Source organism: Nilaparvata lugens, chromosome 13 (assembly GCF_014356525.2).
Source record: "Nilaparvata lugens isolate BPH chromosome 13, ASM1435652v1, whole genome shotgun sequence".
Lineage (NCBI taxonomy): Eukaryota > Metazoa > Arthropoda > Insecta > Hemiptera > Delphacidae > Nilaparvata > Nilaparvata lugens.
In genome coordinates, this window is record NC_052516.1 from 29,085,774 (window position 1) to 29,098,099 (window position 12,326).

Sequence of the window (12,326 nt, forward strand, 5' to 3'; positions counted from 1 at the left end):
GGTAGCCTCAGTCCATTTCTTCCATGATTCCCTATACCCATCGCTATTGTCTTCATCTCTGAAACAGTCTTTCCTCTTCTCAATCCGATCCGCATACATACCTTGGACGTCCCACCTGCTCTCATCATGCACTCTCTGCTCACATTAACATACTGGCTCATGTAATTTATAGTGTGGTCAACCTTATAATTGCAGTGGATGAAGATAGAAGAATATCGATGCCGATTTTCTGGATTAATTAATTATATTTCTACACTGTCAAAAACATAATTGTCATTGTTGTGGACCTAGAAAAGGATATTACCACCGGCTTTGTCAAATGATAGACAAGGATAGCAAAACCAAAGTTGATCAAATACTGTCATTATAACTTGGACTTCACTATAGTTTTTTTTAATATAAAAATAAAATAATTGAATTCAGGCCTAGGCCTAATAGCTAAAATATAAATAAATCTACCCTCTAGTTTTCATAATAATAATTTTAAATAGTATAGGCCTAGTCTAATCATTTTCCAATCCTCTGTTTATTGCTAGTGACGTGTAAATTAGACCAGGCCCTACATCACATATTGTGTATTTGTAAATGGAGGAATTTTTTATATTTTTTGAAATAGATAACTGAAAAAATACGTAAGAACTATTTATGTACCGTAAATAAACTTACTTTTCTGACAAATTGCAAATAGAATCTTGACGTGTTGCTTTCATCTTGATATAACCTATTAATTTGCTTGAGAATAGTTACTTTTTCGTGGAATATATTGTAGCTGATAAATATTCCATAATATAATTTTATAGTAAAAGAATCAGGTTGTCAGTATTGTATTGTTGGTGTACCTGAACTTCCTGCAATCGAATGTCGGTTCTTTTCTTCGGCTCGTAGAGCAAAATGGGTACGTATTGCAATTTTCATCCATTTTATTCTTATTTATTTTTAATAATCTATTTTCGGTTTGATATTTTAAATGTAGATTGATTTATGATGAATTTGAAGAACTATTCTATGTAGAATATACTTTTATATTTATTGTTTTGTCTTTGACGCAACGTGCATGAGCCATGATGACGCTTAACCTTACCTACTCTGATGAGTAATGAAGGAAATTTAATTATTCTGAGCTCATATTCCTTTTGAAATTATGTTTTACCTAATCTAAAGTCTATTTGACATGTTATTGAGTTTTTACAATCCAATTTGATACTCTTTTTAGTTCAATCATTGGACTTGCGATTTGACTTTAGTTCACTAGTTTATAAGTTCCTCTACACTTTATTGATATCAATATGGTATTTATATTTGCATTTAATTTTAATTCGCAGGTATTTCACGTGATCACTGGCATAAAAGGCGTGCCACCGGAGGTAAGAGGAAGCCCCTTCGTAAGAAGAGGAAGTTCGAATTGGGACGCCCACCCGCAAACACAAAGGTAAAACACATTTTTATTTTTCTTCAAGTGTTGATTTTTAACATGACTTTTACAACAAGACCATAACCAAGCAATCTAGGCCTTATGTGTTCACCTAACTTAATCGCCACGTTCACTACAGCCTTTAACATACCTGTAGTATTGATTCTTTCTGTACTATTGAATTTTTTGGTCTCCTTGGATCCTAACCTAACGTAAAATTATTTTACCTTTGTTATATTTATGTGATTCTTCGTTTATTCCAACAACTTTACCTATAGTCTACCTATACACTTGACGTATTCATTGTTTCATTTTTGATACAACGTAAACGAGCCATGATGACGCTTAACCTTACCTACTCTGATAGTTTATGATGTATATTTAGTTATTCTGAGCTCTTATTTACATTAAAAAGTAGCACGCAATAATATACAACTTTGTATGTTATGTAATTCATTGCTTTTAAGTTCAATAGCCTAAATTATTATCTGCTATTTTGACCAAGCAAAATTTTATGATCCACAATGATGAATTAGCATACAGCTTATTCCTGATTATTTCTGAGGGTATTATTTCACCTCTAACGTTCTGAGTGGATCAGGTTTTAGACCTTGAATGATCTAGTTTTAGTAGTTTGTTGCTAATAACTGAAAAGAACCTTATCTCAAGCTCCATTGAGTTTAAATTAGTTTTACTTTGGTTCATTATATTCTATTCTTAATAAGTTGGGTTGGAAATTATACACAAAATAGCTCTGGATGAATATTGATTTCATAAATGAACTCTGGTTCATAGATCTATAACCAATTCTGAAAAATAGTAATCTAGCGTGTAATTTTAACATGTTTCATTCAAACTTATTAGGCTATAATTTCATAAAACACACTATGATGAAAGCAATATGAATTCGATGTCTTTGTAGAAGCGTTGTTTTAGCGTACTATTTGACAATTTATGAATCAATCATAGTTACGCGGAGTGTGTTGATGAATAATTAAGGCTTATTGAATGATTTCATGCTATTACTTGAATTGCCATCTTTTGCCCTGGTTTTGTCAGGCCATCTGGATTGAACTTGTTATTTTGAAATGCCAAATTTATTTTTGTATTGAAAGAACGTACGGTAATTAATTCACTTTTTATTCCGCTGTGATGATTATGCATAATGCTCCTACCTGAATATTTTATGAAGGCTTATTTCACCTCTAACGTACTGAGCGGACTTTTTGCATGTTTTCTATGCTATACTTAAAACATATTGTAAAGCCTATCATTTGTAAGGCAGCATACTTTGCTAATAATCAGTAATTTACTTATAAAACTATGCAACTCTGTCGATTAATCATTTATCTAGTATTTTTATTTCTATCAGGTATAAAATTTTTCTTCTCGCTATTTGGTGTAAGTTTGTGCTAATAAAATAGGATATTTCTTTATGTAAGTGTATGCTAATCAATACTATGCTAATAATAATATTATTATTAACTAGACTATGCTACATATTTAGTGTTTTTTAGCTAACCACTCAAACAGCTAGCTCTTGAACCACTTTCTCTAGACTGAAACACACACAAAGTGATTTATTCATATCTCATTATTATACAGTAATTATTATTTATAATAGTTATCATAATGAAATGAAAAAAATATTCTGTCGTTTTCTAGAACCTTGATACTATTTTCACAATCTTTGTCGTATAGGCTTACTGCAAATTATTATTTTTTTATTTTTATTTTTTTAATTTCTTTGAGGGAAAATTATTCATTAAATAAATGGAAAATGAATTATTGATTTCACAACATTGTAAAATTCACTGTAGGCCTATTCTTGAAAGAATAAGATTGAGCAAACTTGGTTGAACTATTATTATGTGTCTTCTTCTGGTATTACATCTCTATATGAGCTTTGTCCTCTTGCACAAGAGTTCTCCACACAACACTGTCACATGCCTTTCGTCTCCATGCTACAACTCCCATCCTCCGGAGATCATCCTCCACTTCATCCCTCCATCGAAACTAGATAATGTGTATTTTTAGGTCTTTCAAGACCTGGCAATACATTGTAATTTGTGATAAAGAATCAATCAATCAATTTCAAGATTGTTACATTCATTTCATCCGCCATGATGATATAGCAAAAAGCTTACTTCTGAATTACATTTTGAAGGCTATTTCACCTCTAACGTTCTGAGCGGCTCTCTAGAATTGATCCTGTGATTAATTGCAATAGTCTAAGTATAGTTTTTCGACTAGATAATAGAAATATGTTTGTTTTTGCAGCTTGGAGCTCGTCGTATCCACACAGTCCGTACCCGCGGAGGTAACAAGAAGTACAGGGCACTCAGATTAGACCAGGGAAATTTCTCATGGGGATCTGAAGGTTGGTATCATTTTAAATCTTAAACAAGACAATCACTCCCAGCAGGGAGTTTCTAGGATTTTGAACGTATTAGAGCACTATGATGATTACTGATGACTTTGAGTCAGCATCTACCACTGTTTTAGTGAAACATGCTGACATTCTATGATATTTATTCTCATAGTTACGCTGAGTGCTTTTTCATTTCTGAACATATTTCAATAGTTTTTAAGGAGAAATTCATGTTGTAAAGTTAGTTGAAATGGTAGTAACGCATTGTTAACATCTATTTTTATCCACCGCCTTCTATAGTACTTAGTTGTGATCCAAGTTATACCGGTGTATCTGATCTAATATTAATCGTTGATCTCAATATTCATCAAGAAAAAATATGTAAGTTATGTTTCCTCTATCAGACCTCGAGTTTGACCCGGTTGCACACAAGTATGTCAGATTTTTATCTTGACCATATGCCACGAGAACCAATCAGAGAAGACTTCTCAGATTTGTTAAAGTGGAATTTGTTCAAAGTTGAAATTTAAACAGTCTTTAGTGTAACTGAGCCATATTTTGTCAGTTGACAAACAATTGGGAAGGGTTCATAAAATTAGGAGCAGACTTTGAGACATGAATCTCACAGAAACTTTCTCACTTCTATTTTATAAACCTCGCCACATCATCAAATAAAGTCATTCTATTTTATTCACTTATTGATCTTTTTCTACTCTTTACTACTTTTTCTTCTATACATCTGTTTATTTTATATTGTTCAGTCAGCTTTTGAAGAGGCACAACAGGCTTATAATCAAAACTGTTCCTATTTCAGTTTATAAAACATTCAAAATCTAGATTAGGTATTAGGCCTATGTGTGTATTATCATAGAGAAACAATAGCATAAGTAGATATCCCATGGTATAGGGCGTTTATGTCGCAACTCTTACTGTTATCTCAAGCCGATAGTTCATGTAATTCTTTCCCGTGAAGCTGTGTGACACTGCTAGTCTCTCATATTGTGCCGTTCATACACTCTCACCCCAACAAAACAGGAAAATTCGACAATAATCAACAGTAATCGGCTTGGGATAACAGTAAAAGTTGCGACATAAACGTCCTATACCATGGTATATCTACTTACTACGCTATTGTTTCTCTATAATATTATCGATGATATTTATATATAGACCTATCCATATAATAATGAATAAATGAATTTGTTTCCTCCTCAAATTACACATGATTTCGAATTTCTACACAAGTAGAATTGAATTGAAAATTTCTTTATTCATCAAAATGCACAAAATACATCTGAACAGTGTCAAATTACAACAAGAATTATTAATATCGTCACAAAAAGACGATAGAAAATAAATAGTATTTTGGAAATATACTGATCACGTGAAATTAACAAGGTTGAAATATTATCAAATTAAATAATAAAGATAAAGTAGTATGAAAAAAACATATATAATAAATATATATGCAATTCAGGTGAATATTGTTTTAGGTGTTTAAATAGTAAATATTGGTTGGTGTGTTTGTAGGTTGCGCGAGGAAGACGCGTATCATCGACGTGGTGTACAACGCATCCAACAACGAGTTGGTGCGAACCAAGACCCTGGTGAAGAACGCCATTGTGACAGTTGACGCCACCCCATTCAGGCAATGGTACGAGGCGCACTACGCCCTGCCCGTTGGCCGCAAGAAGTCATCCAAGCTGGTCAGTATTCACTAATTCTAATTCATCATTTTATTGAAAATTAGTGTTCTTTTGTAGTGTGGTTGTTCTCGTAGGCAGAACCGTAATCGCACTAAAGTGAGGTCCACGTTATAATGGCAGTGAAGAAAGATAGCAGAACAACGGTGTACCGATCCTCTGTCTTGTGTCAATGACTTATATAAACGTTAGCTGATACAGGTTTATTAATTTATAAAACAATATTGAAACTTGAAGTACCCTAAATTTATAAAAGTAGGCCATTCAAGTGAAGTTAGGTTTATTAATGTAATAAAATACTCAATTATATTTTATTAAGCAAGAAATTATATTTTTAATAATTTCATAATGAATTTTCATAATTAAAATGAAATATTTTGTTGAATAATTATTAATTCTACATTGTTGAAAGACGATCTGGCAATAGAGCAAAGCTATAGTGAGGTCCACGCTGTAATGGCAGTAAAGAAAGATACTAGAACAACGTTGCCAAATTGACTCCATTTTGCCACTGAGTGTACACAGCTGTTATTCAACTCATCCCATTAAATTTGATCTGATACTAATTCCAATTCCCTTGATAAAACAATCAATTTCATGTCAAATTGATTAAATTTATCAATAAAATATTTTTTTTATAATTTGATTCTAAACTTTGCTTTCATAACTGAGATCAGATTTACAAATCTGAAATGGCGGCTAATTTGAAAAGCTGTGATACACCAATATGAACTTCAAAACAATAGCAATTAAGTTATTCGGTAAGTATTCTATTCCAATTTCTTTTTAAAATAGTAGAAAAAAAAGAAATCTTATCTATAATAAGATAATTTCAATGATAAATTCTGAAGTAACCTTTCAATATTATTTATGCCGGTACCATTGTAGGCCTAACCTATTCCGTTAAACTGAAGCATGGACAAAGTCTACGATGGTTTCAAAGTTATAAAATTTTAAAGTGTCATTTCAAGTATAATTTGTGTTTCTCATAAGGTAATATCTAAAAATTATTTCATTCATACAAAAAAATATTTAAAATCAATTATACGACTCCTCTACTTTAGCATTTTGTTATAAATCAAAATAAAACATGGCGGCTGAGGATTGTTTGTCTACTTCTGTACAGTCACTGTCAAAAGTGAAATGAAATATTTCTGGCCAACTGGCAACATTACAAAGATAGAGAGATAGCGCTATTTGTTTTGTTGCATGTTAGACAAGAATAACAACAATATTGACGATCGTACACTGCCATTATAAGGTGGACCTCGCTATAGAGAGAGATAGCGCTATCCACTTTGTTGAATGATAGACAAGGATAGCAATAGCATTGCGAATCAAACACTGCCATTATAAGGTGGACCTCAGTATATAGGTCGTTTTCACACTTACCCGACGACCTCTAGAGAGTCATCCAATTGGCTGAGAATTAGACAATCTGATGGTTTTATCGTCACGACACCTATAGTGAGGTCCACGTTATAATGGCAGTAGAGAAAGATAGGAGAACAGTGTTGCCGATTCCCTGCCTTGCCACTGCCCTTATAGAGGATAGCTGGTGACGGTTTATCTGATTTAATTTTTACAGTTCATTCTTGTTTTAAATAATCAATTATATTTTATTCGTCACGAAAATATTTTTTCCAATGATCAATAATGAATTTTTATTATTGAGATAACTATTTTGTTAATCAACATTGTTGTAAAACGATCTGGCAACGTTGCTGAGCTAGAAAATGATAGCGCTACCTGCTTTGCCGAATGTTAGACAAGTATGGCAATATCATACTAATCTAATACTTCCGTAACGTGGACCTCACGTTAGAATGTCCCAGCAAACCTGAATATCATTAAGGTCCTCATCATGAATGGGCCTCACGACTGTTATATATTATCCAGGACCGACAATTTGACGTTCCCATCTGATAACACGAAAGTGACCTGGCTAGAAACGTTTTGAACCCGGGACCTCTGGACTACTACGCAAATACTATCCACTAGACCACGGATCTCTTTAAGAGTCAAGTTTGAACTCATAACTGAATTTTTTTATGTATCTCTTATTTCACCTTACTAAATTCAAAGAAGACCCTTGAGTGGCAGTGTTTCAATTTCATAATATACTATTGGCTTTGGAATTTAGAGCTCTCATGCCAGTCCGCTATGATGATTTAGCAATAGCTTGTTACCTGAAATTTTTCATGAAGGTTATTTCACCTCTAACGTACTGAGCGGACTAATTGTTGAGTTCCATTCGATTAATGTATACGGTATTCAGTAGCTTACCTTTCTGTAACGATATTCCCACTCAGGGTGTTCACGCGGCGGGAAAACCGGGAATTTTACGTGAATTTCATTTGGGCGGGAAATGTACGGGAATTTTGTCGAGATATGGGAATTTTTTGACACTGACACTATTAACTAGCTAATTTTATATTAGCCTAATTAAGGACAGAGTTGAAATTTAGCCAGTGGATGAGTGGTGTATTAGTGATGGGTGATAAAGGTTGGTGTATTGATGTGGCGTTTTATAAATAAATATCTTGTATCAATACGGCGTATTATCGGTGCCGTGTATCGATAGGTTCTATCGGAACGAGTATGTTTTCCTTCGATATTCACTATTAAGGTATATCCACACATGCCGAACCGAACCTCGAACAGCGATTACAAACAATAAAATGCTGTCACGTGGTGAATATTTTTCAATTTGAATAGTGGAACATTCGGTTCTGTTGATTTATTTTATTAAGTTCGACTTCAACTCATCAGTTTTCGTAGTGTCAATGATATCAATAATTTCAAGACAATGATATATTTATGTTCATAAAATTGAAATATACGGGAAATGTACGGGAATTTTCTAAGCCTGATTCAGTGGACACCCTGTCACTACTTATTGATTGAAGTAAAACGTTTTTGAAGTTTTATTAAATTCTAGAAGGTCTAAAAAGCTGGCAGTGTGATGTCACACCAAGCCAGAGTAGTCAAAATGACTGCTCCGATCGAAATAGATTCTTGAGTACAGTTTATTTGTATAATTTGAGAAACGTGCACACTATGATGATTGAAGATAACTTTGAGCCGGCACCTGTTACACTGTTTTAGTGCAACTCGCTGGCAAGCATGATATTCCTTATCATAGTTACGCTGAGTGTGGCACTTTTTCATCAATTGCAAAAATAAATTCATAAGTTCTGTAGCTCATCAATTGTTATTGTACCTAAATAGGTGTTCCATTGCACTTGAGTAAGATTCACTGTTAACTGTCAGAGTTGTTCATGAATAACACTAATTCAATCTGATTCACAGAATGTTTTATTTAAACAATATTTTTTGTCATACTCAATTGCAGCTGTTTTCCATGCATTAAATCAAGCCGGTAAACAGCTGTTTGCAGAAAAAGAAAACATGTGATTTTCATTACAGCATACTATACTGTAAAGAGATCATAAATGTTCTCTTTACAGTCGAGTATGTTAGGACTCTACTGAGTCCCAATAACATCTGAGTAATTAATATAGGCTACTAAGTAAAATAATAAATTAAAGAACTCATTTAAGGAGTTTCATAAGTTATAAGAGCTCATCTGAAATGTTATAATTTAGGCCTTTATTATTTTATTTGAGCTCGAAGGGTCTGCCTGTTGTGAACTAGGCGCTATAGGCAAGGTCATGTTTATAGAATGCAGTAGCTCGAGCAGCAGCAGGTAATGGTTTCTGTTTCTCAGCAATATTATTCTTTCTCAGATAAGTATGACAAAAAATATTGTACGTAACTTGCACGGTAACGTATTTTTCCCCCACTTGGATGTATTGAGCTGGTTTACGTGCGTCATATGGAGGCCGAAAGTGATTGTTTTCTGGCCAGGCCGGTAAAATTTTTACGGCCCTAGGGCTGTAAAATAACCTTGAAGTCAGCTGATTCTGTTTTGATGTGAACGTGTTTACAAAATAGTTTATGAAACAGAATCAGTTTATGCTTCTAGAATTGAATTAAGTTTTTGCAATAAGATACTATAATTTTATTTGGATGAATGAAATACAAATGAGATATTATAAACTATTCAAATTCAATTTTCAGAGTATAATAAAATCTAACCTCAAACCTCTTAGTACTGCGTTTATCACGAAACTTGGTGGATAAACGGAATCATTTTATGCTTCTAGAATTCAATAAAGTATTCTGCAATAGTATACTATCATTTTATTTGGATAAATAAAATACAGATAAGATATATATTATAAACTATTCAAATAATTCGATTTTCAGAGTAGGATAGAACTTCTAACCTAAACTTCCGTTGAGATTCAGATTGGCCAAATTTCAAGTGTGCTGAAACAGCTGATCAAAAACTTTTCATTATTTGTGTTTATCATTTAATAATTAAAACATTTATAATAATATCATCTTATTGTCATTTGGAAGAATAAAAAGTATAAACTCAACCTCTTACATAATTGAACATAATCTTTTAGGTTATTTAGACAAATCAGAATAAAAAATAAATATACTTGGACAATTTCTTGATATTCAGATTACCTCAGATTTGCTACAGCTATGACCGTCCACTTTTCCTTTCGGAAGTCCTTATTAATAGACAATAAATTATTCTCATATATATATTGTTTATTTTTCTGTGTGGCGAAAAATAACGTTCTCACCATGGGCAAAAATGTTTTTCCGGCTCTCAATCTTTTCTAGTCCTCGGCCTACGGCCTCGGACTTGAAAACCGATTTCGAGCCAGAAAAGTCTCATTTTCGGCCCTAGGTGCGAAATATACTATGCCGCATTCGTATGAAAATTCATACTTATGAAACAATCATACTTATGCGGTAAATTATCGTTACCGGAATTGTTACGTAAAGTACTATTACGGTATTATTTTTTAGAAGATTTACGCTTTTAAATCCGCTTCTCATTAACATTGGTTTGCAATCCTTGACTGTCATTCGACAAAGTAAATATAATTTTTTAACGCACCGTTGCCCAATTGTTTGCTGGCTAATTAGAAATATCATGAACCACAACACTTACTAAATATGAAAATTAAATAATTAAAATATGTATTTTTTTGTAGGGCAATATAATATATATTTGAGTTATAATTGATCCTTGTTAAGAACAATAGTCGATAGTGTACTTTACTGCCAAGAAAACCTACGACTTTTTTTATCTGACTTCAGTTTTTCGAAAGTTCTTGTCTGGTACAGTCCGGGTACTGTAGCTTTGCCTATCGGAGGAGGTCCACAAGACCTTACACCCGTTCAAAAACATCAAACATTTTTAAAAGTTTACATTTCCTTAAGCAACAGATGCTCAAAAGCAACGTGTTGCATCCAAAAAGATAAGCAAGGAGCTTTTTGGAGTTCGTCCATTTAGCACAACACAGCCTATCAGTTGGCACTGTTCATCATGCTCTTTCCATTGTTGCAACTCTCATTCATAAAGAATCTCTATGTGTAGCGAGCTTTCTCTAAGGAAGCTCAGTAGGGAGCTTCCTCCATCTAGGGTCTCAGGGTCTCTGAAGCCTGATGTTTTTGCAAAGCTGTGAATATTATCCCGCAAACCATACCTTGCCTATAATATGCCGTTAAGTCACGTAGGCAAAGCTACGGGACGCGTACTGTACCAAGTAATCTTTTATATCTGACTGTCTTTCTAAAAGTTCTCTTTTTATTTATTCCATTATGTGTTTTTGGTCTTGTACTAGTATATAATACAGCGTAGTGTGGACTACTGTATTTCACAATTTATTGAGTGATGATTTTTCTTTGTTTCCTATTGCAGACTGAAGCCGAGGAAGCGGTTCTAAACAAGAAGCGATCGAAAAAGGTGGAGAGGAAGTACAAGGCGCGTCAACGCACGGCCAAGATCGACCAGGCCCTGGAGGAGCAGTTCCAGACATCGCGCCTGCTGGCCTGCATCGCCAGCCGACCCGGCCAGTGTGGTCGCGCCGACGGCTACGTGCTAGAGGGCAAGGAGCTCGAGTTCTACATGAGGAAGATCAAGGCCAAGAAGGGAAAGTAGGCCACTGATGGCCACGTTTTGTTTTATTAAAAAAGATATGTTCCAATCGAATAAAGATCTGTTGGACAGCTAGATGTTGTTGTTTTTGTTTCCTTGGTCTTGTTTAACACTAAAGTTGAACCCCTGTGTTTACGAAGTACATTAATGAAACACAATTAACTATATCATGTACCGTACCCTTTTGTTCTATCACAACACAACTACAGTAGTTCCAACTCTTCTCATTCTCATATTAAGAGTTGAAACTAGTTATGTTGTGATGAAAGAGTGCTTGATATATTTTATTGTAATAATATTTCAGTAGTCCTAAAAAGAAGTTTATTAAATTCCACTAAAGATGGGAATTCGTTACATAGAGGTAAAGTACTAGTAAAAATTTATGAATGTCACATGAAAAAGTTGAGACTGTATTAAAAGTATTCTGTGGAATAATATAAATCATTTCTACCCTAGTGGGAAGGAATCAAGGATAGTAGTTGACATCATTTTCTACGCTGTTGTCCGATTGCACAAAAGCCTGTTGAATTTTAGTCGTGAATGAGTGTCACGTGAATTAATCAGAGGCTATTTTTGAAAATAAACATGCTTTTCTGAAAATCTGTAGATAAAGTTCTTATAAATCTTATCCACTAGTGGATTTCGTTGACCTGCTATTGTGATATTCACTTCATAAACTGTTGGTAATTGTCTTCTTTTTTAGGGCTACTCTTGAATAGAAATTAAAAACAAACCTAAGTACCCTTTTGTAAAATTATTTACTCAAGTTTTGGCAATGATGACATCAAGTTACTTGATTATCTACTTGGATTT

At 33.6% G+C, this 12,326-nt stretch overlaps 1 protein-coding gene across 1 annotated transcript; it reads left to right on the forward strand.

Moving 5' to 3' along the window:
• The first annotated feature begins 772 nt into the window (after nucleotides 1–772).
• Nucleotides 773–11,588, forward strand: LOC111047731 (40S ribosomal protein S8). Its single transcript, XM_022333558.2, has 5 exons — nucleotides 773–895; nucleotides 1,323–1,429; nucleotides 3,692–3,791; nucleotides 5,313–5,488; nucleotides 11,277–11,588. Exons 1-5 carry the CDS (start codon nucleotides 892–894, stop codon nucleotides 11,514–11,516), a joined length of 627 nt encoding a protein of 208 aa, XP_022189250.1. The 5' UTR covers nucleotides 773–891; the 3' UTR covers nucleotides 11,517–11,588.
• The last annotated feature ends 738 nt before the right edge of the window (nucleotides 11,589–12,326 follow it).

Bases quoted from the DNA above. Each gene is read 5' to 3' on its own strand.
- LOC111047731 (XM_022333558.2), top strand. The intron at 3,792-5,312 runs GTTGGTATCATT...GTGTGTTTGTAG, and splicing joins TTTCTCATGGGGATCTGAAG to GTTGCGCGAGGAAGACGCGT. The intron at 5,489-11,276 runs GTCAGTATTCAC...TTCCTATTGCAG, and splicing joins GCAAGAAGTCATCCAAGCTG to ACTGAAGCCGAGGAAGCGGT.